Source organism: Thalassophryne amazonica, chromosome 7 (genome assembly GCF_902500255.1).
Source record: "Thalassophryne amazonica chromosome 7, fThaAma1.1, whole genome shotgun sequence".
Lineage (NCBI taxonomy): Eukaryota > Metazoa > Chordata > Actinopteri > Batrachoidiformes > Batrachoididae > Thalassophryne > Thalassophryne amazonica.
Window position 1 is genome coordinate 44741026 of NC_047109.1, and position 25001 is coordinate 44766026.

At 41.0% G+C, this 25001-nt stretch overlaps 1 protein-coding gene and 1 long non-coding RNA gene across 3 annotated transcripts in view; one reads left to right on the plus strand and one right to left on the minus strand.

The window, feature by feature from the left end:
- Positions 1–23998, plus strand: part of dnali1 (dynein, axonemal, light intermediate chain 1) — a 38627-nt gene extending 14629 nt beyond the window's left edge. The window contains exons 3-9 of one of the 2 annotated variants that reach the window (XM_034174092.1): positions 5885–6054; positions 6280–6458; positions 16372–16511; positions 22787–22956; positions 23154–23332; positions 23630–23794; positions 23922–23998. In XM_034174092.1, coding sequence (XP_034029983.1) covers positions 5885–6054; positions 6280–6458; positions 16372–16511; positions 22787–22956; positions 23154–23332; positions 23630–23794; positions 23922–23957 — 1039 coding nt within the window. In that variant the 3' untranslated portion in view covers positions 23958–23998. Of the gene's footprint in view, positions 1–5884; positions 6055–6279; positions 6459–7665; positions 7831–8973; positions 9037–9075; positions 9223–16371; positions 16512–22786; positions 22957–23153; positions 23333–23629; positions 23795–23921 lie in introns of those variants that run through there. The other variant, XM_034174093.1, reaches the window with a different exon arrangement.
- Positions 1439–14156, minus strand: LOC117513850. Its single transcript, XR_004561731.1, has 3 exons — positions 13867–14156; positions 13773–13777; positions 1439–1449 (listed from the first exon to the last, which is right to left on the minus strand). It is a non-coding gene; the product is annotated as an uncharacterized LOC117513850 (long non-coding RNA).
- Positions 23999–25001: the final 1003 nt, after the last annotated feature.

Consider the following 25001-nt stretch of genomic DNA (forward strand, 5'->3'; position numbering starts at 1 on the left):
TATATATATATATATATATATATATATATATATATATATATATATATATATATATATATATATATATACGAGGGCTGTCCGTAAAGTATAGGTCCTTTTTATTTTTTTCAAAAACTATATGGATTTCATTCATATGTTTTTACGTCAGACATGCTTGAACCCTCGTGCGCATGCGTGAGTTTTTCCAAGCCTGTCGGTGACGTCATTCGCCTGTGAGCACTCCTTGTGGGAGGAGTCGTCCAGCCCTCGTCGGAATTCCTTTGTCTGAGAAGTTGCTGAGAGACTGGCGCTTTGTTTGATGAAAATTTTTTCTAAACCTGTGAGACACATCGAAGTGGACATGGTTCGAAAAATTAAGATGGTTTTCAGTGAAAATTTTAACAGCTGATGAGAGATTTTGAGGTGATTCTGTCGCTTTAAGGACTTTTCACGGTGCGAGACGTCGCGCTGCGCTCTCAGGCGGCGTCATCAGCCTGTTTCAAGCTTAAAACCTCCACATTTCAGGCTCTATTGATCCAGGACGTCGTGAGAGAACAGAGAAGTTTCAGAAGAAGTCGGTTTCAGCATTTTATCCGGATATTCCACTGTTAAAGGAGATTTTTTTTAATGAAAGACGTGCGGACGGGTCCGCGCGTCGGGACGCAGCCGACGCGGCGCGGCGGCACAGGAAAAACACCTCCGTGTTGATAACCATTTGTAAAATCCAGGTGGCTTTTGATGGCTTTCAGTGGAGTGAGTATATGAGAAATTGTTTATCAGCTGGAGATGTTCCAACTTGTCCTCAAGGCTTCCAACAGAGGTGTTTTTCCTGTGGCGGAGCGTCGCGGCGGCTGCAAGCCGACGCTGCAATACGCCTGCACGTCTTTCATTAAAAAAATCTCCTTTAACAGTGGAATATCCGGATAAAATGCTGAAACCGACTTCTTCTGAAACTTCTCTGTTCTCTCACGACGTCCTGGATCAATAGAGCCTGAAATGTGGAGGTTTTAAGCTTGAAACAGGCTGATGACGCTGCCTGAGAGCGCAGCGCGACGTCTCGCACCGTGAAAAGTCCTTAAAGCGACAGAATCACCTCAAAATCTCTCATCAGCTGTTAAAATTTTCACTGAAAACCAGCTTAATTTTTCGAACCATGTCCACTTCGATGTGTCTCACAGGTTTAGAAAAAATTTTCATCAAACAAAGCGCCAGTCTCTCAGCAACTTCTCAGACAAAGGAATTCCGACGAGGGGCTGGACGACTCCTCCCACAAGGAGTGCTCACAAGCGAATGACGTCACCGACAGGCATGGAAAAACTCACGCATGCGCACGAGGGTGCAAGCATGTCTGACGTAAAAACATATGAATGAAATCCATATAGTTTTAGAAAAAAATAAAAAGGACCTATACTTTACGGACAGCCCTCGTATATATATATATAGTGACTGTGGGGAACCAAGGGGGATGTCCTTGGGGCCCTTAAGTTGAAAGTGCACGTGCGTGAACACACACACACGGTCAGCCTTATATATTTGAATTAGATCACAACCTAACCGACACCAAACTTGTTATGGTTACTGGGAGGTGACAAAGAACCCAGTTGTCACTCTGTCAGATCTCCAGTATTCCTCTGTGGAGAGAGGAGAACCTTCCAGAAGGACAACCATCTCTGCAGAAATCCACCAATGGTAGAGTGGATGGTAGAGTGACCAGACGGAAGCCACTCCTTAGTAAAAGGCACATAGCAGCCCACCTGGAGTTTGCCAAAAGGCACCTGAAGGACTCTCAGACCATGAGAAACAAAATTCTCTGGTCTGATGAGACAAAGATTGAACTTTTTGGTGTGAATGCCAGGTGATGTGTTTGAAGGAACCTGGGCACCATCCCTACAGTGAAGTATGGTGGTGGAACATCATGCCATGGGGATGTTTTTCAGTGGCAGGAACTGGGAGACTTGTCAGGATTGATGGAAAGATGAAGGCAGCAATGTACAGAGACATCCTGGATGAAAACCTGCTCCAGAGCGCTCTTGACCTCAGACTGGGGCAACAGTTTATCTTTCAGCAGGACAATGACCCTAAGCACACAGCCAAGATATCAAAGGAGTGGTTCAGGACAACTCTGTGAATGTCCTTGAGTGGCCCAGCCAGAGTCCAGAACTTAATCCGATTGAACATCTCTGGAGAGATCTGAAAATGACTGTGCGCCAACGCTCCCCATTCAACCTGATGGAGCTTGAGAGGTGCTGCAAAGAAGAATGGGCAAAACTGCCCAAGGATAGGTGCATCAAGCTTGTGGCATCATATTCAAGAAGAGTTGAGGCTGTAATTGCTGCCAAAGGTGCATCAACAAAGCATTGAGCAAAGGGTGTGAATACTTATGTACCTGTGTTTTCTTTTTATGTTGTCATTATCAGAGGTGTAAAAGTCCGGCTTCAGAAAGTAAAAACCCTCCCATGTGTAGGGCTGTCACAATTATTACAATATTCATCAATCGCCATTATTTTTCATATTCGCGATTATTTTTCATATTCGCGATTACCGTGAATTATTTATTTTATCCACAAAGCATAAAACGACTCAGAATCTGATGTCATTGTGCTGCAGCCTCGCTCTCGTCTTAAGGCGGGACAATAGCATGGAGGCTGAAGCGTGATCCGTCCTGCCGTTTGGATAAGATGGCCGAATAAAACAGTGGCCGTCTTCTTCAAAAGCCATCTAAAATGCGGAGCTGTCGGTGTGTGTGTGTGTGTGTGTGTGTGTGGAGTCAACAGGCTGCAGACTGCGAGGGAGGGGGTGCGCGAGGGAGATTCCTGAATGGAGGCGCGACATGTTACAGTCTGAGAACCATCAGTGCGCAGCGAGCGCGGAGCAGAGAGAGGATTTTAACCTGAGTGAACATGTTAACAAAACAAAACCAAAACGTGAAGCTTACTTCTCTCTGAACTTTCTCTAAAGGTGTGATTCTGCCATTACTGTCCTGTTCACACCATGTGCGCGTCGTATGCTGAATTTATGAGATCATGAGATGAAATAAACGGTCAAATAGATTTAAAAACATATTTAAAAATGAGAATATACGAGGGCTGTCAATAAAGTATAGGTCCTTTTTATTTTTTTTCAAAAACTATATGGATTTCATTCATATGTTTTTACGTCAGACATGCTTGAACCCTCGTGCGCATGCATGAGTTTTTCCATGCCTGTCGGTGACGTCATTCGCCTGTGAGCACTCCTTGTGGGAGGAGTCGTTCAGCCCCTCGTCGGAATTCCTTTGTCTGAGAAGTTGCTGAGAGACTGGCGCTTTGTTTGATCAAAATTTTTTCTAAACCTGTGAGGCACATCGAAGTGGACATGGTTCGAAAAATTAAGCTGGTTTTCGGTGAAAATTTTAACGGCTGATGAGAGATTTTGAGGTGATACTGTCGCTTTAAGGACTTCCCACGGTGCGAGACGTCGCGCAGCGCTCTCAGGCGCCGTCGTCAGCCTGTTTCAAGCTGAAAGCCTCCACATTTCAGGCTCTATTGATCCAGGACGTCGTGAGAGAACAGAGAAGTTTCAGAAGAAGTCGGTTTCAGCATTTTATCCGGATATTCCACTGTTAAAGGAGATTTTTTTAATGAAAGACGTGCGGACGGGTCCGCGCGTCGGGACGCAGCCGGCGCAGTGCGGCGGCACAGGAAAAACACCTCCGTGTTGATAACCATTTGTAAAATCCAGGCAGCTTTTGATGGCTTTCAGTGGAGTGAATATATGAGAAATTGTTTAACAGCTGGACATGTTCCAACTTGTCCTTAAGGCTTCCAACGGAGGTGTTTTTCCTGTGGTGGAGCGTTGCGGCGGCTGCGAGCCGACGCTGCAATCCGCCCGCACGTCTTTCATTAAAAAAAATCTCCTTTAACAGTGGAATATCCAGATAAAATGCTGAAACCGACTTCTTCTGAAACTTCTCTGTTCTCTCACGACGTCCTGGATCAATAGAGCCTGAAATGTGGAGGTTTTCAGCTTGAAACAGGCTGACGACGGTGCCTGGGACCGCTGCGTGACGTCTCGCACCGTGGTAAGTCCTTAAAGCGACAGTATCACCTCAAAATCTCTCATCAGCCGTTAAAATTTTCACCGAAAAGCAGCTTAATTTTTCGAACCGTGTCCACTTCGATGTGTCTCACAGGTTTAGAAAAAATTTTGATCAAACAAAGCGCCAGTCTCTCAGCATCTTCTCAGACAAAGGAATTCCGACGAGGGGCTGGACGACTCCTCCCACAAGGAGTGCTCACAGGCGAATGACGTCACCGACAGGCGTGGAAAAACTCACGCATGCGCACGAGGGTTCAAGCATGTCTGACGTAAAAACATATGAATGAAATCCATATAGTTTTTGAAAAAAATTAAAAAGGACCTATACTTTATGGACAGACCTCGTATGAATGAACTGAGCCACAAAAACAAAAAAAATAAATAAATAAAAAACCCTGACATGGAGAAGCTGTGGTGATGTTCAGATGCACAGATCACAAAAAGCAGATGAGAACTCTGAACTTTAACAGCTGTTACTTTCCAAAGATATTTATTTGTTCAATCTTCAGCTTAATATAGTGTTTAAGCACAAAACGTGACTGATGAGGAGAAACAATTTCAGAAATGCAACAGAAACAACCACAAATCAGAAAAAGTTGGGACTGTATGTAAAATGAAGATAAAAATAAAAATGTTACACCATTCCCAGTTTCTCCACTCACAGAAGCCAAACGTTCTTCCAGAGTTGTGTAATTATACTACAATAGTAGAATATAAAGAAGGGGAAAAAAGAAAAATAAAATACACAATATATTCGTCAATCGCAATTATTTGTCTGACAATTAATCGTCTCCAGAAATTCCTAATCGTGACAGCCCTACCCATGTGTTGCTTCTACCTGTGCAACTAAAACAGGTGATCTCAATAATTTGCTCATCCACCTACCTGAAGAGCCAAACTAATTACAGTCAACTGGTTTATTGGGAAGATGGAACCAATATGTGGCTGGACTTTTACTTTCTGAAGCTGGACTTTTACAACTCTGATCATTATGGGGTGTTGTGAGTAGAATTTTAAGAGGAAAAAAAATCAATTTACTCTCTTTTGGAATAAGGCTGCAACATAGTAAAATGTAGAAAAAGTGAAGCACTGTGAATACTTTCCGGATGCACTGTAGGAATAGAGACCAAAACAGTTTTTGGTAAAAGGCTGTAACCATGTTTATTTAATTTAACCTTTATTTAAACAGGTTAGTTCCACTGAGATTGAGACCTCTTTTGTAAGGGAGACCTGGACAATTATAAATCTTCTAATTCACCTAACCTGCATATCTTTAATTGTGGGAGGAAACCGGAGCACCCGGAGGAAACTCACGCAAACATGGGGAGAACATGCAAACTACACACAGAAAGGCCACAGGTGGGAATCAAACCCATGATCTTCTTGCTGTGAGGCAACAGTGCTAATCACTAAGCAACTGTGTTGCCCATTTCTGCTGTAAAGTTGGAAATTTTAACATGGACTTCTGGGAGGAGTGACTTGCTTTTGAAGTCAGCTTCAAGTGGCCAGTCAAGGAATTGTAGCTTCTGCAACTTCCTCGTTAGCTTTATTTTTCAGTACTGGAGGCTGCAGCTTGATTTTACTACTTTATTATCACCATGCGGCAGTTATTGAAATTACAGCAGAAACAATATTTTTGTAGCACTTTGAAGATGGATGCATCATTGCTAATCCTATGACCCCTGTACAGTCAGTGTGTTTTTCCAACTGTCATCTGTTGAAAATAATAGATTTGCAAGGTGACTGGCCAATAATTAATCCTCTGCTGTCCTTGTTTTGATTTACATTTAACAATGACTGCAGTTAATATTGTCCACTGTTTATGCAGGGAATGGATGGAAGATGGCCATCTGTGGGTGCAGCAAGTGTCCACTGCACCTTGTACCCGGACAGATGTGGTGCATCTCGGTGAAAAACTGGATCTGAAGCTGCAGCAAAGGCAAGCCAGATCCACTGGCATTTGTCCAATCCGCAGAGAGCTCTATTCCCAGGTTTTTGGTAAGGATAATGACTTAGGGTGGTCTCCCATTGCAAAGTTTTGGCCACAATTTCTATCCCAGGTTCAGAAGTGAGGAAATGAAGACCGATTTTTTTAAGTATGCAAAATTCGTGAGACAGATGCAAATGAATGATACATGTGCACGAATGAACATAGGTGTTTTAGCATTTAGATAACTGTCACTACAGACGGTCTTTCTGTCGGATCTTCCAAAATTCTTTCAGATGAGCTGATCAGACAGATGACAATCAACTGCGCTGAGAGAGGTCTGCTGCTGCTGCGGGTTCGAGATGAGATTCAAATGACCATCGCTGCCTATCAGGCGCTATACGAGAGCAGCATGGCATTCGGCATTAGGAGTGCACTGCAGGCTGAGCAGGGAAAGGCCGACATGGAGAAAAAAGTAAGCATGTTTACAGTACGTAACCATATTTTTATGATGTCACCATTAGATATATCTATAGTTCTGCTTTTCATAGATTGTTTAGAAGTTTTGAAAGATTTGTGATATTTAATCAATCTCCTGTGCAAATCAGTGTGGGTAGGGTAGACTGTATTTAAGCTTTGCAAGAAAAATGATGTGATAGTTGTTTATATAATGTACATGATCGCAGTGTCGACAAAATATTGCTGCAGGTACTAAATGTGGACGTTTGGCAGTTTGCGAGTAGCCCATATGGCAAATGTGACGTCATACTTCTGTTTTGTTTTGTTTTGTTTTTTTAGAAAATGAAACAATTGCATTTGCTGTTGGCATTCACTAACTGAGCATTTCAGAAAATGTGATTAATTTCTGAACATATTTTAAATTTCGTACTTAAAATTTTATGGTTGCCAGTGATTCTGACTTGGGCTGTAGATATAAATAGAAAACACACTGTATTTTCTATACTATTTCACTCTAGAATATAAATTCCATTTGTCAAAAAAAGCACCATGAAGTGTTAAAAATCATATGTAAGTTGTGTTTGAGTACAACATAGTTCCATTTATTTTTTAAAAATATATTTCACAAGAATTGAAGAAAAACATTTTTGTAACAATCTGGAAAGATGACTTAGTCATAAAAAAAAGCTAAAGACCACAGTTGAAATATCTTTAATGTTGTGTTTCTTGTTTCCACTGGACTGAAAATCCACCAAACCATGATTTTTTTTTTTTTTTTTTTTTTTGGTGTACAGTTATATGCCTATTTTTGAATATGCATATATAGCAACTTATATACATATAAGTTCATTTGGACAAGGTTGGGTAGGATTACTTTGAAAGAATACATGTGGATTACATGTATGTATGTACATACATTTGGATTACTTGTAATCTGATTACTTTTGGATTACATTTCAAAGTAATCCTACCCAACCTTGAATATATATATATATATATATATATATATATATATATATATATATATATATATTGAATATAAGTTGCAGGACTTCCCAAACTGTTAAGAAAAGAAAAGAAAAGAAAAAAATTGTCTCATTGTTCAGAAAATACAGTACAGGGGTAACAGGATGAGCAGTATATTTGGAGACCGTTTCCCACTTTAGAAAGCTGATTGTACATTTGGAAGTAATTTAAAATAATCTGTTTTTCTACACGCTTAGATTTTTGATCTGGAGAATGAGGTGGCAGAGCTGAAGAAGCAACTGGACGAACAGAAAGCTAAAGGTGAGGCCACTGAAAGAAGGGAAAGTGAAAAGCGTCAGGTGGAGGAAAAGAAGCACACAGAAGAGATTCAGTTCCTGAAGAAATCCATCCAGCAACTCAAGGTCAGGTTTTTACAGTTGCACAGAAAACACAAAAAATTAGAGCCCGACTGTTATATCGGCCGGCCGATATTATCGGCCAATATAAGCCCTTTTCATAGTACTCACTATTGGCCAAAATTTTGCCGATAGAACGCCGATAATTTCTCATAAACAGAACGGTTACTGAAATAATGTTTGTGTCGGCAATGTAAAACATCCTTGCACTGTTTGTCCAGTAGATGGAGCTCTGACTCCATTCAACTGAGAGCTGCTTACACCCCTGCTTAAATGTGTTCATCACCAGCCCCCGTAGTTTGCCATCACACTGCACTGATCGGCTGACAAAAGTATACAAGTAAATTTATAAGGATGTTGTTTGTAATAACTTTGCGATTACATTCACCCCACATTTCTCCCGTTTCAGTTCAACTCAGTTTGATTAACTCAGTTTATGTAGTGATGTGTCAAATGTGCTTCATTGCGTCTGTCACGCTTTTTATAAAGCCCACATTGTGTAGACCTTATTTCTAGCATGAAAAACTTTCGTTTACTGCTAAGAGGTTGAAACATTCCAATTCACTGGTCATCCGGAAGGGTTCTGGGAATTATTGCCATTCGCCATTAACTCTCTGGGGCTGACGCCATCGTATACCACGGCTGGGACCAAGCTTTACTAAAGTGTACATAACTTTTTAATAATATGAGATAGAAACATACTTTTTTTGATTAAAAGTTAACTCCGCGGAATTTTGATCCACCTTCGGCCATCTTGGTACTCCTCATAGAAGATGTGTGATGATGTGTGCAATGTGAGTGTCCTATCGGAATTGGTTCTCTGTCACATGGTTTTCCAAAATCCAGTTGTAGGGTAGATTTACCTCACGTGATATGGCAAAGATCATTTTCAGGAGTGATATCTTACTAGTTGGCCCGTTTGAATAGCAATAATAATATCGACTGATTTATCGGCTATCGGCAAATCAGCCGATTTATCGATTATCTGCATTTTTTTCATCCAAATATCGTTATCGGCATCTGCCTAAAAAAAAAATCCATATCAGTCGGGCTCTACACAAAATATGATAAATAGAGAGATTTTAGCTGAGTCTGTAGTTTTTATTAAAATTTCTGTAATTTATTTTTTTTTTCTCTTTTCCTTTTCAGGTCCAGTTGGAACTCATAGTTACACCAAAGAAGTAACTTCCATAACCTTGAACTGAGATTTCCCTTTTTCAAGCACATACTTTTTTTAAATGTGCACTGTTTTTTTTTTTTTTATTATTATCCTGTCAATTATTACATAATGTCCAAATGTTCAAGTGATCAAATGTTTTGGTTTTCTTTCAGAAAAGGACAAAATGAGGATACTCCATAGTGTATGTCTCATGAATAATAAATGAACATTAGACTCCTCAATGACAAATAGAATGTCATTTAAACACAGTCAGGATTGGAGGGGTAGATCATTCTGGACAAAATGTTTTAAATTGCAGAGAGAGAAGAGATTGATAAATGAATGAGTCAATCCCCTTCATTCTGTTAACACAATGTGTCACATATGTGGTGTTCAGAGATAGCTGGTCACCAGGGAGAGCAAGGGTGTGGCTTCAAAATATTGAGAAGTATACTGTAGCATAATTAATAAATGCAAAATAACTATAGTACACAAGCCCAGCTCAGTGTCAGTATGCATTTAAATGTATTCCAACACTTAATTTCAGTGTTTGCATTTTATTTCAGTTAGCAAGAGTAAAGTAGGGTTGGGACAACTAATGAAAATCATTAGTCGACTAGTCGGGCACCATTGTTCTGCTGGCTGAATTCAAAAGAAGAAACCAACTGTGGACTAACTAAGTCATGATACCAAGTTACAGATTGATGATGTTAGATATCAAAGTAGGACATGACATAATTCAAAGCAAAGATTGGAATAGACGCACTGTGGAGTATTTGAAGCTTTGCATCAAAAAATTGAATCAAAGGTATTCTCATAGGCTGAATTCAAAGCAAGAAGACGGTGTTTAGCAGCAGGCAGCCCAGCTGTTTCATCAAACGGTAAGTGTTAACAGCATTTCAATGGTTCAAATACATTAGACATGCTCCTGTATAGACTGATAGAGTAACAATAACACACTGTGAAGGGTCGCCTGTACCGTTTACAGTGGTTCTACGCTGTGATCATTAAATCCATTGAGTATTGTTGTTAACAGATGATAGGTGTTGCTGTATGTGTGTGTGTGTGTGTGTGTGTGTGTGAGAGTGAGAGTGAGAGAGAGAGAGAGAGTTAGCAAGGTTGCTGTATTTTGGCTACATATATACACTCATTTGCCAGTTTATTAGGTACACATAGTGAAAAGTACTGTAGCCCTGCACCAAATCCCACTTTGTGAAGAAGTGAAGGTGCGCCCTCTTAAAAATCAATAACACCAGCTGCCACTGAAGCTGTCATTTTCTCCATCCACAAATTATAAGAACACAGAATGGGGACATATTCATTCGGATCTGGTGAGGGACCAAATAAAAGGAACGACTTTGTTTTGCTTATGTGGTATCTCCAGTTCCTGTCTGTCACCTGCTGCATGATGACACTTCAGTCAGATTAGCTACAAATGAGGGCAACAAGCAGTTAGCATTTGTCTCTTGATGGGCATTCCTGGGGCGTGGCCAACTAAGGGTTACTTGCTTACGTGCTATGGCGCATAGTGTTGAATGATACATTATAAAGTACTGGGAAACACAACACTCATGAGATTTTCCTCCCTCCTTGATGGAACCAAAGTTCAATTGATTTTTTTTCAGTAAAAGGGCTCCGTGAAGCACACAGCTCTGCTCATTGTTCCAGCAAAAGCATAGATACCATACACATGTACAATGGCAAAAGTAGATGATGGTAGATGTGGGTTGAACTAGTGTTGAGATGTAAACATTTTGGCTAGCCACCATGGAAGTTAATACATAGGCTGTAGCTTTGTAGAGTAGTTGTGCATATGCCCACAAGCACTTGTGTCATTGGATGGGTCCATACTCAGGTATCGTCTGCACTATCTGGCCATCTTCAGTATACAATACGGGCTATAGAGTATGATGTCACCATAAGTTGAGCAGTAGGTATTTCAGTGTTGTCTGTGGACTTACTGTAGTGCAGTGGACATTTAATTTGGGTCAGAGGTTAATCATGTTTTGTAAATATGTTCAATTGGAGCAAATACAAACTTGGGGACTAAAAGTAAAGTAGGCCCAAAAATAATTTTCTGGCTCCAATAGTTACTGAGATCTGAGCGGTGAGTGATTTTTTTTTTTTTATTTAATTTTTTTTCATATAGGTGATTATAAAACTAAATCATTAAATGTGATGCTACTAAACACAAATGCACAAGAGAGACACAATTTGAGTTATATTCACTTTTTTAAGTAATATTTTTGTACTATTAACCTTTTTCTGTACATTTACAGAATCTCACAAATTTACACAAAACAGTTACATTGGAGCCAGGCAGTCAGTCCATGTAGTTTTCTTTCCTTGACACTGCAGGACATTAAATTAGGCCTACAAGTGTATCAAAATTGCAAATTATTAGAAATTTAATTAGCAAATCTAATGTAAGCACTAATTACATTATAGTATAAAGTCTATGCTTCATATTTGCAGCTACATGGGGCTGTGCAGCTCAGCCCAAAGTTGTTGCCCTTGCATTTTCCTCTGCAAAGCTTCTTGCATCTGGGCAGTTGTTGGTAGTGAGGACTAATGTTCATCCAAAGGACATGGCTGACTTTAAAAGCAAAAATACAACCCCGACTACCAAACCCTTGCACTCCCAACGGTATTGCACATTCTACAGCATGCATGTACACTTACTTTAAACATATACAATCCATCTAATAAGCATGAAAAAATGAGTTGGGCTTTTCTGTGTGGAGTTTGCATGTTTTCCCCGTGTTTGCGTGGGGTCCCTCCATACAGGTTCGGTGAATTGAAAACTTTAAGTTGTCCGTAGGTGTGTGTCCAGGTGTGAATGTGTTTGCTTGTCTATATGTGGCCCTGCTACAGACTGGTGTCCAGTCCAGGGTGTACCCGCCTCACGTCCCATGACTGCTGGGCTGAGTTCCCGCTCCTGCCCCATTTGCATTTTGTATCACCAGTTATCCATCTTCATGATGAAGTGGTACAGAGGATTTTCTTAAAAAGAAGACCCAGAAGTTTAGCTACAAATTGGCAGGAGGTACATCTGTGATGCAAGCCTGGATTTGATCTGTTTGCTGAAAGAAAATCCTTTTCTGCTCTCCACTATAAAGCTGAGAGTGGTGACGCAAAATGTAAAATTTGCATTGTGCACAATTTCTCCAATCACAGCCACATAAGCCTATAACTTCTTCTGGGTTGTCTGGGTGTCTTGGTGGCTTTCCTCACTTGTCTCCTTCTTTCACAGTTACTGAGTTTATGAGAACTGTCTACTCCATGCAGCTTTACCATAGAGTGCCATACTGTTTGTATTTCTTTGTAATTGAAGTAAATAAACTCCAAGACGTATTCAGTGGCAGTTTCACCATCAGAGAGCCTCGTCCACAAACTACCACAAAAGACTCCAAGCTGTCACTAATGTTAAAGGGGGCAATACACAGTACTTGGGAACAGGAGTATATAAACTTTTGATCAGGGTCATTTGTGTAGTTTCTGTTGTCATGATTTAAAAAGAGTTTTAACACAGTTGTTTGACAATAAATGGCTTCATCCAACCACTAACCATGAGTGAGAAAAAAGTTTTTGTATTATCAATAATACGAGGTCTGTCAATAAAGTATAGGTCCTTTTTATTTTTTTCAAAAACTATATGGATTTCATTCATATGTTTTTACGTCAGACATGCTTGAACCTTCGTGCGCATGCGTGAGTTTTTCTACGCCTGTCGGTGACGTCATTCGCCTGTGAGCACTCCTTGTGGGAGGAGTCGTCCAGCCCCTCGTCGGAATTCCTTTGTCTGAGAAGTTGCTGAGAGACTGGCGCTTTGTTTGATCAAAATTTTTTCTAAACCTGTGAGACACATCGAAGTGGACACAGTTCGAAAAATTAAGCTGGTTTTCAGTGAAAATTTTAACGGCTGATGAGAGATTTTGCACGAGGGTTCAAGCATGTCTGACGTAAAAACATATGAATGAAATCCATATAGTTTTTGAAAAAAATAAAAAGGACCTATACTTTATTGACAGCCCTCGTATTCTCTAAAAGATAAGCAAAAAATTAAATAAATAAATTCCACCACTGTAAAGTTTTGAGCACAACTGCATCAGAGGGACAGCTCAGGTGGGATGGTTTGGAGACAAAGTCAGAGAGGTGAGACTGAGAAGGTTTGGACATGTGCAAAAGAGGGACCCAGGCAGGGTATATAGGGAGAAGGATGCTGAGGATGGAGCCACCAGGCAGGAGGAGAAGAAGGACGCCAAAGAGGAGCTTTATGGATGTGCTGAGGGAGGACATGCAGGTGGTTGGTGTGACAGAGGAAGTTAAAGAGGACAGAGTGAGATGGAACTGATTGATCTGCTGTGACGACCCCTAACGGGAGCAGCTGAAAGAAGAAGAAGGATAACGAAATTTTGGCTGCCAGGAGAACTCAGCCCAAGTGAAATCGGCCTGGAAAAGTCAGCCCTGGGAAAAGTCGGATCCGGGAGAACTGAGCCTTTTATCATCACATTGCATCATTGTATCCTGTAATGGTTCTTCACTTGAGGAAGCAAAATGTTAATTTTAGCAATCTGCAAAGATATTTTACATCATGTTGAGCTGTGATTTTTATTTTTTATTTTTTTGCTCTGGGCTAGCTGTAGCTTTTCCACTCAAAATATGTTAATACATTGCCCTCCAAAAGTATTGGAACACGGTATTTCACACATTTTAATTTGTTTATGCCAATACAAAGAAATACAACAAATACAAAAAATAAATATTTCTAAAATTATCTTCCTTAAACTCAAACTATAAGCAAATCCCTACAACTTGATATAAATTAGTTAAAAAAAAAAAAAAAAAAAAGCCAAGATGATGGGCTGCATAAGTAATGGAACGCTTTGGTATAACAATCAGTTTTATTATATGGTTGCAACGCTACATGCGCTGTGATTGGCTGATTTCCGGTCCGATATTTTCCCATATCCGACCGGTTACCATGGTGATCAGTCCGAAAAGTGTTTCACACTCGTTACAAACCAGAAAGCTAAAAACACAATTAGAAAAACCAAGTTGGACATGAACATAGTCGATAAATATCGAAACAGCATCAGAAGAAACACAGATTGAAAGCTTACCAGCTAACAACCAGACCGTCTGTTACCATGTTCTTCATGGAGGTGAAGCAGACAGGTCTGACTGCGTGCCCAAAACCATCAGCAGCTTTCATATTCGGGTGATACTATATCACCGTAAATTAATTTACTTTTTGTAATGCCATCACACAGGGCCGGTGCTAGTCATTTGGGTGCCCTATGCACAAATGCTTTGTGGTTAATTCAGAACATTAATGTTTTCAAAACAGCTGCAAATGAATAATTTTGCATTAACAATGGCACCGAACATGACAAGAAATAAATATAAAATTTAAAATAAATACCACCACCATTATTTAAAAATGTAATTAATAACTACAGTCTGTAGTTAATTAAACTCCTCTCAGAAAAAAAGTCAACTTTTTTCATGTTTCAGCTTTTAACACAGGATTTTGTGCTTTTCTCCCATTTAGATCATTGTCAGTTCATTCTCTTTATATTTTTGGACCATTTCATGGATGAAACATCATAAAGTCAATGTAAATTTTCACAAATATTTGACATTTTACACACTAAATTAATTCTGGAAAAAAAATCAAATGACTCCGACTGTTGTTTGTGCATATGCACCAAACAGCATTTTGGAGTATTCTGCCTTCTTGGAGTCCCTGAATGCAGTCCTGTTTGGGTATCCGGTGGGGGACTTCATTGTTCTGCTGGGGGACTTCAACGCACATGTGGGCAATGACAGAGACACCTGGAGAGGTGTGATTGGGAGGAATGGCCTCCCTGATCTAAACCCGAATGGTCATTTGTTATTGGACTTGTGTGCTAGTCATTGACTGTCCATAATGAACACCATGTTTGAACATAAGGATGCTCATAAGTGTACATGGTACCAGAGCACCGTAGGCCGAAGATAGATAGATTTTGTGATCGTATCATCTGATTTGAGGCCGCATGTTCTGGACACTCGGGTGAAGAGAGGGGCAGAGCTGTCAACTGATCACCATATGGTGGTGAGTTGGATCAGAGGGTTGGGGAGGACTTTGGACAGACCTGGTAAGCCCAGGGTCTCATCACTGCTATTTGATGTGGTCCTGTTGGCTTCATCGGCCGGTAACCTCCAACATCCACTGGATCGGTTCACAGCTGAGTGTGAAGCGGCTGGGATGAGGATCAGCACCTCTAAATCTGACGTCATGGTTCTCAGCAGGAAACCGATGGATTGCCTACTCTGGGTAGGGAATATGGCCTTGCCCCAAGTGAAGGAGTTCAAGTACCTTGGGGTCTTGTTCACGAGTGAGAGGACGATGGAGTGTGAGACTGGCCAGAGAATCGGCGCAGCAGGGGCGGTATTGCATTTGCTCTACCGTACTGTTGTGATAAAAAGGGAGCTGATCCAAAAGGTGAAGCTCTCGATCTACTGGTCAATTTTTGTTCCTACTTTCACCTATGGTCATGAAGGTTGGGTCATGACTGAAAGAACTAGATCGCAGGTGCAAGCGGCTGAAATGGGCTTCCTCAGGAGGGTGGCTGGTGTCTCCCTTAGAGATAGGGTGAGAAGTTCGGTCATCCGTGGAGAGCTCGGAGTAGAGTCGCTGCTCCTTTGCGTTGAAAGGAGCCAGCTGAGGTGGTTCGGGCATCTAGTAAGGATGCCTCCTGGGCGCTTCCCTAGGGAGGTGTTCCAGGCATGTCCATCTGGGAGGAGACCCCAGGGAAGACCCAGGACAAGGTGGGGAGATTATATCTCCACAATGGCCTGGGAATGCCTCGGGATCCCCCAGTCAGAGGTGGTCAGTGTGGCACAGGAAAGGGAAGTCTGGGGTCCCCTGCTGAAGCTGGTGGCCCCGCGACCCGAACCCGGAAAAGTGGTTTAAGATGAGCGAGTGAGTGATTGATGATTACAGCTAGCGTTTTTAGCAGAAATATATTCAGATTTTTGGAAGGAGTAATGTAAACACACACACAAAACCTAGCACAAAACCCTGCTGATAGGCGGAGCATGTGCATGTGTTGGTGCATGTGTTAGTGTGTGTACGTGTGTGCCTTTTACACACATATACTATAATCATGACAGTAAGCTGTCACGGGGGACCTTCCATGATCAGGGGAATCACCAATTTTACATATTCAAGTATAGTTTCAAAAATCGACATTTAACCCCAAACTGTGGAGTTTCCTCTGTGACATGCAGAGAAAGTGCACACTTTTTTTTTTTTGTCACTGCATATGGAAGATGGGTAATAGTCAACATTATGACTGAAAATGGCAATATTATGTAACAAACTGTTATTTTGACTACAGGCGCATCTTATTAAAGAGAGTCCTGAGCAGCTTGCTGAAACAATCCCAGTTCCATCGCCTTCACCTCTCCAATCCAAATCACTGCCAGAGGCCAACCAACAGCAGAACAAAGAGATTCTCAATGCTATCCTTCCACCAAGGTATACTTTTTATAACTTGTGCGTGGGCACTCGTGGTACTCTGCCAACTTCATACAAACAGCTTGTTCCATGTTCTCTGGGTGACGGGAGTCACTTGTGCCGTAACACTCCAAGGACTCTCCACCTACAGTGCCTCTTCCTTAATGGTGGAACCTCAGCAGGTTCTTGCATGTGTCAGCTGGTACCAGTCTGGTCCTGCACCACATTCCTGTAATTACAGGGGTCACTATGTTGACAGACTTCTTCTTCACAGACTAAAGTTAATTATGGAGTTCCACAAGGTTCTGTGCTAGGACCAATTTTATTCACTTTATACATGCTTCCCTTAGGCAGTATTATTAGACGGTATTGCTTAAATTTTCATTGTTACGCAGATGATACCCAGCTTTATCTATCCATGAAGCCAGAGGACACACACCAATTAGCTAAACTGCAGGATTGTCTTACAGACATAAAGACATGGATGACCTCTAATTTCCTGCTTTTAAACTCAGATAAAACTGAAGTTATTGTACTTGGCCCCACAAATCTTAGAAACATGGTGTCTAACCAGATCCTTACTCTGGATGGCATTACCCTGACCTCTAGTAATACTGTGAGAAATCTTGGAGTCATTTTTGATCAGGATATGTCATTCAAAGCGCATATTAAACAAATATGTAGGACTGCTTTTTTGCATTTACGCAATATCTCTAAAATCAGAAAGGTCTTGTCTCAGAGTGATGCTGAAAAACTAATTCATGCATTTATTTCCTCTAGGCTGGACTATTGTAATTCATTATTATCAGGTTGTCCTAAAAGTTCCCTAAAAAGCCTTCAGTTAATTCAAAATGCTGCAGCTAGAGTACTGACGGGGACTAGAAGGAGAGAGCATACCTCACCCATATTGGCCTCTCTTCATTGGCTTCCTGTTAATTCTAGAATAGAATTTAAAATTCTTCTTCTTACTTATAAGGTTTTGAATAATCAGGTCCCATCTTATCTTAGGGACCTCGTAGTACCATATCACCCCAATAGAGCGCTTCGCTCTCAGACTGCAGGCTTACTTGTAGTTCCTAGGGTTTGTAAGAGTAGAATGGGAGGCAGAGCCTTCAGCTTTCAGGCTCCTCTCCTGTGGAACCAGCTCCCAATTCAGATCAGGGAGACAGACACCCTCTCTACTTTTAAGATTAGGCTTAAAACTTTCCTTTTTGCTAAAGCTTATAGTTAGGGCTGGATCAGGTGACCCTGAACCATCCCTTAGTTATGCTGCTATAGACGTAGACTGCTGGGGGGTTGATTGATTGACAGGCTGTAGTGTGCAGTTTAAAGCACATAACGCAAGTGCATTTGGGCCATGGCCAACGCCACTTTGTAATTTACACTGTGTGTAATCAAAGTGCAAACCGCAGGTTGAAAAGGGGGTGTATGTAATATTTTAAATAATCCTGAATTAACATAAATTAAATCAATCCGAATTTCATCTGTTCTCACCTTCAAGTGTGGTGTGCACCTCCATCTGCTAGCAGATTCAACAAAGTGGGTTCTGAGTGTTTCAAGTCCACCACACGGCAACATGCAGGTCCAAGCCTGAGGCAGTGGGCACCTGGAAAATCCTTTTCGTGAGCAAGCACGACCATCTTCCACCATTGTCAAGAGACCTTGGATAACTCCACACTGTAGTGATTGTGCTGTTTGAGGTGTGAAGACCTGGAAATGGCCAGATCTGTGTAGGTGGATGTAGCTACGGTGCATCCAGAAAGTATTCACAGCGCTGCACTTTTTCCACATTTTATGTTACAGCTTTATTCCAAAACGGATGAAATTCATTTTTCCCCTCCAAATTCTACATGCAATACCCCATAATGACAATGTGAAAAGGCTTTTTTTTTTTTAAGATATTTGCATATTTATTAAACATAAAATCGCATGTACATAAGTATTCAAAGGTTTTTCCATGAAGTTCAAAATAGATGTTTTTTTGCTCTGAAGCTCTCAGTGAGCACAGTGGCCTCCATCATCTGTAAATGGAAGAAGTTCAGATCCACCAGGACTCTTCCGAGAGCTGGCCGCTCGTCTAGACTGAGCGATCGGGAGAGAAAAGCCTTAATCAGGGAGGTGAACAAGAACCCGATCGTCACTCTGTCAGAGTGACCATATCTGCAGCAATCCACCAATCAGGCCTGTAGAGTGGCCAGACAGAAGCCACATCTTAGTAAAAGGCACATGGCAGCCAACCTGGAATTTTCCAAAAAGCACCTCAAGGACTCTCAGATCATGAGAAACAAAATTCTCTGGTTTGATGAGACAAAGATTTAACACTATGGCATGAATGCTAAGTTGTGGGGATGTTTTTCAGTGGCAGGAACTGGGAGACTAGTCAGGATTTAGGGAAAGATGAATGCAGTAATGTACAGAGACATCCTGGATGAAAACCTGCTCCAGAGTGCTCTTGACCTCAGACTGGAGTGGCGGTTCATCTTTCAGTAGGACAGTAACTCTAAGCACACAGCCAAGATATCAAAAGAGTGGCTTCAGGACAACTCTGTGAATGTCTTCGAGTGGCCCAGCCAGAGTCCAGACCTGAATCCAATTGAACATCTCGGGAGAGATCTGAAAATGACTTTGCACCAATGCTCCCCATCCAAGCTGATGGAGCTTGTGAGGTGCTGCAGAGGAATGGGCAAAACTGCTCAAAGATAGGTGCACTGAGCTTGTGGCATCATATCCAAGAAGATTTGAGGCTGTAATTGCTGTCAAAGGTGCATCGACAAAGTAATGAGCAAAGGGTGTGAATACGCATACACATGTGATTTCTTAGATTTTTATTTTTACCTCCGCCAAGGAGGAGGCTATGTTTTCGGTCGCATCTGTTTGTTGGTTGGTTGGATTGTTAGCAGGATTACTCAAAAAATCCTCAACGGATTTCAATGACATTTTTACCAGGGGTGTATCTTGGCCTAACTTAGTCCTTAAATTTTGGTAATGATCCAGAGCACGATCCGGATCCAGTAATTTTTTTTAAGGATTCTTTATCATTGCAGGATAAGGTCAATTTCAACATTTTTGCATCTAACTTCATGAAGACGGGTCACAAAGACTGAACAAAAATTAAGTTACGACACAACAATAATTTAGCATTTGTTTCTCCTCATTGAATAAACTTGTGATTAGAAAATAAAAAAAACTTCTATAGTTCATGCAGTTTCTCTTTATAAATATATTTGCTGAAGCTCTAAGGGTTTAACCCTCTGGGGCTGACGCCGTCGTATATGACGGCTGAGACCAAAATTTACTAAATTATAAATAACTTTTATTAATGATATGAGATAGAAACTTACTTTTTTTTGCTTAAAAGTTAACTCCGTGGACTTTCGAGCCACTTTCCACCATCTTTGTACTCCTCATGGAAGCTGTGTGATGACGTGAGCAATGTGAGTGTCCAATCGAAATTGGTTCACTGTCACATGGTTTTCCAAAATCCAATCGTAGGGCAGATTCACCTCACGTGACATACCAAAGATTGTTTGTAAGAGTGATGTGTTACTAGTTTATTATAGTTTGCTGTGCATTTTGAATAAATGTGTGTGGAAAATTATTTTCCGCTTTACTTTTTCTTTTCTTATTACCTCTGCCAAGGAGGTTATGTTTTCAGTTGGTTGGTTGGTTGGTTTGTTAGCAGAATTACTCAAAACGTTCTCAATGGATTTCAGTGAAATTTTTAGCAGAGGTGTATTTTGCTCTAACTTAGAGGTGATTAAATTTTGGTGATGATCCGGAAGAGAATCTAGAGCCAGGATTTTTTTTTTCCATGTATTTACTATACTCAGCATTTGCCATAACACTTAATATGTGTATGGACACAGAATATGTCTGGTTGTATTTCGTATAAACCTGTATTATTCAATTCACTGATTATTGTACCTGTTATGCTCTCTGGTAAATATACAGGAATAAATTGAAATTTTGTCTTCCATCATTTATGTTTATTTATTACATTAATTGCATATGAAAATGTGCATTATGTTATGATATTTAGTTAATGACATCAGATAGGTCACTTTGCCATTGGGGGGATCGCTTTAGCGTCACTGACTCTATGGCCTTGGCGGAGGTTTGCGCTCTCCGAGTGCTTCGAGTTATTAATTAAATTTTAAAAAATTAAACAAAAAACTTTTTTCCATGTTGTCATTATGGGGTATTGTGAGTAGAATTTTGAGAGAAAAACCGAATTTACTCCATTTTGGAATAAGGCTGTAACATAAAATGTGGAAAAAGTGTAGCGCCGGGAATACTTTCCAGATGGACTATATTTTTAGTCTGGATGTCCATATAGTTGGCGTACTGACTGAGTGTAGTTGCTCTGGCAGACCAGCTCCTTCCTGTAATGTCATGTCACCCCATCTATCAGTGCATTATGAGGCTCAGACTAAGCATTCTCTTGGCGCGTTGTCTGGTTTTTCAGTCTGTGCTCCAACTATTCGGACTGATGTCTCTATGAGGGACTTTTTTTTTTTTTGCAGCTTCACTCTGTGGTTGATGAGTAACCCAAAAGTGACACTCTACTGGTCATGTGTGATTTGAATTGAATACAACCATGAGCACAAACTGCTGGCTGTGAGGACTGCAGTCATTATGGCTTTGCTAATCACAGCAAAAAAAGGCCCACTGCTCCTTGACTCTGCAAAATGTTATGGGCTACAAGATGCTGGATCCTAGTTTTATTATCCAGAGCCATGTCACGTCACAAAACTATAGACTTCGGTGGAACTGTTAGGTCTACAGAAGTGCACAATTTAAGGAATTTAATTTGTTGTGGCTTCCTTGAGAATTCAGTTTAAGTCTCAGACTGCTGTATTTTCAATGCCCAACATTAAATCTGGTCAGACATTGAAATCAGACTGTTTCTCAGGAATTTCAAGCAATGGTTGGAGGACTTGCAGACATGGTGCACAACTAATGATCTGAATGGAATATGTGGGTTCTTCTGTGATGAGACCCTATCATTCATGGGACTGCATGTCGTAATGGAAATTCCAGCCTATATAGGGAGCTGAGAAAGCAGGCTGTGACAGCCCTGAGGGTCCACATGGAGGCGTTTGTTAGAGGAATCTGTGATGAACTGATTCATTATCTGTGGTCTAATGACCCTCGGCCCGCTTACAGAGAAATCAAAGCACATCACACCTCCAAACCTACACCTTGTCAGAAAAATAATGACCGTCCTGACTATGGCCAGAGGAAGAAGGAGACAGACGTCTTGCTTCAACTGAAGTCTTTATTACCGTGAGAGTGAAACAGTGATATTACTACTTCCTTTTCAGTGAAGCCATGTTAACAAAACTCGAGATAATACACAGCCCGCTGATCACATGGACGGAGTTACCTAGCAACAGTTTCCTCAGTCATAACTCTCCCCACCGTCCCACTCACAGCTGCCAAATTTAGGCGATGCAGATGCTTTTTTTTTTTTTTTTTAAGAGGAAGGACAAAGTCTTCATGGAACTGGTACTTCTTGTCCAACTGTGAGGATGTGAGACTTTGGTGCTCACCGGTGACCTAACGTGACGACTTCATATCTTGGCTGTGTTGCACATTTCTCTGGGCATAATCCAGCACAGTTACCTCAGTATTGAGAACCCGAATGGCTAGAGAAGGCCAAGGCGATGCCCACGTTTCACTTGATTGTTGCAGATACATGGCTGGATAGTGAGATTGACCAGTTGTTTGCTCAGGAGGTTAAATGGACTGCATTTTTATAGCGCTTTTCCATCTGCATCAGACGCTCAAAGTGCTTTATAATAATGCCTCACATTCACCCCAATGTCAGGGTGCTGCCATACAAGGAGCTCACTGCACACTGGGAGCAATAGGGGATTAAAGACCTTGCCCAAGGGTCCTTAGTGATTTTCCAGTCAGGCTGGAATTTGAACTGAGGATCCTCTGGTCTCAAGCCCAACGCTTAACCACTAGACCATCATCTCCCCTCCCCTTGCCATACAGAACCTAATGGTTCCACGATGTGACGGATGTGGTGATGCTTGGCACCAGTGTATGCTCATAGACCTGATGCTAGACTACACAGTTGCTTGAATGCTAAGGTGAAACAGGTGGCAGTTAAATGCTGTTTTATGTCTTTAACAGCACCAGTAGACCATCCAAGGCCTTAATGTGCATGCAAATAAGACACATTTGTGACTATTCATGAACTGTGTATGCCAGACAGTGCAGACAGCATTTAAAGGATTGTTTCCTTGTTCTAATTTAACAACTGATTTCAAATTTTGCTGCTGTAGGGAATGGATGGAAGATGGCCAGCTTTATGTTCAGCAAGTGTCCAGTGTACCTGCTACTCAGAGAGACGTGGTGCAGCTTCATGAGAAACTGGATCTGATGCTGTGGCAAAGGCACGCCAGCGGCACTGGCATTTGTCCTATTCGCAGAGAACTCTACTCCCAGTGTTTTGGTGAGGACAACCATAATCATAGAATCACAAAGATGCCTGAACAGATTACACAGGTTTATAATTCAGTTTAGTTTTGTGTGTTAACCTGACTGATCGCTGTCCTTATATGGCACTGAAAACACCATTTAATCTCAGTCATCCCTAAAAAAAAAAAAAAAAAAAAAAAAAAGCAGTCTGCTCTTCCCTAAATGTTTCAGATGAGCTGATCAGACAGGTGACCATCAGCTGTGCTGAGAGGGGTCTGCTGCTGCTGCGGGTTCGAGATGAGATTCAAATGACCATCGCTGCCTATCAGACGCTGTACGAGAGCAGCACAGCCTTCGGGATTAGGAAAGCACTGCAGACTGAGCAGGGAAAGGCCGACTTGGAGAAAAAAGTAAGCAACCAGTGTACAATTGGGCAGTAGTATTTTGGTGGCAAAAGGTGAACTTTAATTCAGCATATCACAAAGAGAAATGGAGCCCTCTGCTGGACAGCCAGTGGAAATGCAGTCTATTTTGTAGATCAATTGATACAAGGGGTGGACTCACATCAACTGATCAATAAAATAGACTGCATTTCCACTGGCTGTCCAGTAGATGGCACCATTTCTCTTTGTGATATGTTGAATAAAATAGTCTTATCCAATAGTGATCCTGTCGGGCAACAATTTAAAAATGGCATTTCTTATGAGATTTGTGATCTGGAGGAGGAGGCAGAAGAGCTGAAGAAGCAACTGGATGAACAGAAAACAAAATGCGATGCTACTGAAAAAAGGGAACATGAAAGGTGCCAGATGCAGGAAAAGCAGTACACAGAGGAGATTAATTTCCTCAAGAAATCCAACCAGCATCTCAAGGTGAGGTTGAACAGCAACAAATAAATGGTCATGATAAAGAAATCTGAGGCTTCTGTTGATTTATTGCCAGCTCTATATTCTCTTAAGATGTCTGCCAACTTATTTTATTTCTATTTTTCCATTTCAGAGTCAGCTGGAAAGCATCACTACACCGAAGACATAACTTCCAAGACAAGGATCGATTTTCTTGTACTTTATTATAAATAAAGTTTCCGTATTATATCAATTTCAAAGCATCCTTATTGGTGTACACCAGCATTTAGTACTGTCACATATCACCATTCTATTGGTCACATGACCTTTATTCTTGCGTGACCTTGAAAAGTGAAACTCAAGGTCATAACTGCTTATCTCAAACAGCTTGTAGTCAATGTGGATTAAACATGATGGTGGCGGCAATAAATAACCATACAGAAGAACCATGTTTAATCATATGAAAGGAAAATGCGCACAACTACCACAAATGAGTTTGCTGTGACGTGCAATGGTCTTTCCATTGAATCTCTGTGATATTTAAGTTGTTTAAATGTTGTGTAAAGGTGTTTTAGTGAGAAATATACAGTGGTGTTCAGAATAATAGTAGTGCTATGTGACTAAAAAGATTAATCCAGGTTTTGAGTATATTTCTTATTGTTACATGGGACACAAGGTACCAGTAGATTCAGTAGATTCTCACAAATCCAACAAGACCAAGCATTCATGATATGCACTCTTAAGGCTATGAAATTGGGCTATTAGCAGTGACGGCTGGCCCATAGGGGGCGCTCGGGCGCTGCCCTCCTAGATGTGGAGGGGAAAAGTCAATATATATATATATATATTTAAAAAGTATTATCAGTGTCAGTTTTACTTAATAGTATGTGCCTACATGTAATATGAATGATTAAAACAACACTTCCTCCAACTGACTCTCATTCAACAGTGCATTTCCGACAGAAGCAGAGAACGTATCATTCCTCGTCTTGGGCGATCATTCAAAGCGCCCTTGAAGTGCAGCGAAATAACCAATTGTATGTAGTTGCTAGGGAAAATTAATAAATATTTGGCAAATCAACATTGCCAAAATTAATGGCTTTGGGGCGCTGGAATTTTAGCCCTTGCTACAAAAATGCGGGAACGTTAGATTGCTACAGTCAGTGATATACGTGACGCTGCAGCTGTCAGTCAGTCAGACAGGAAGAGATGATGGTGACGACGACGTTTGGGT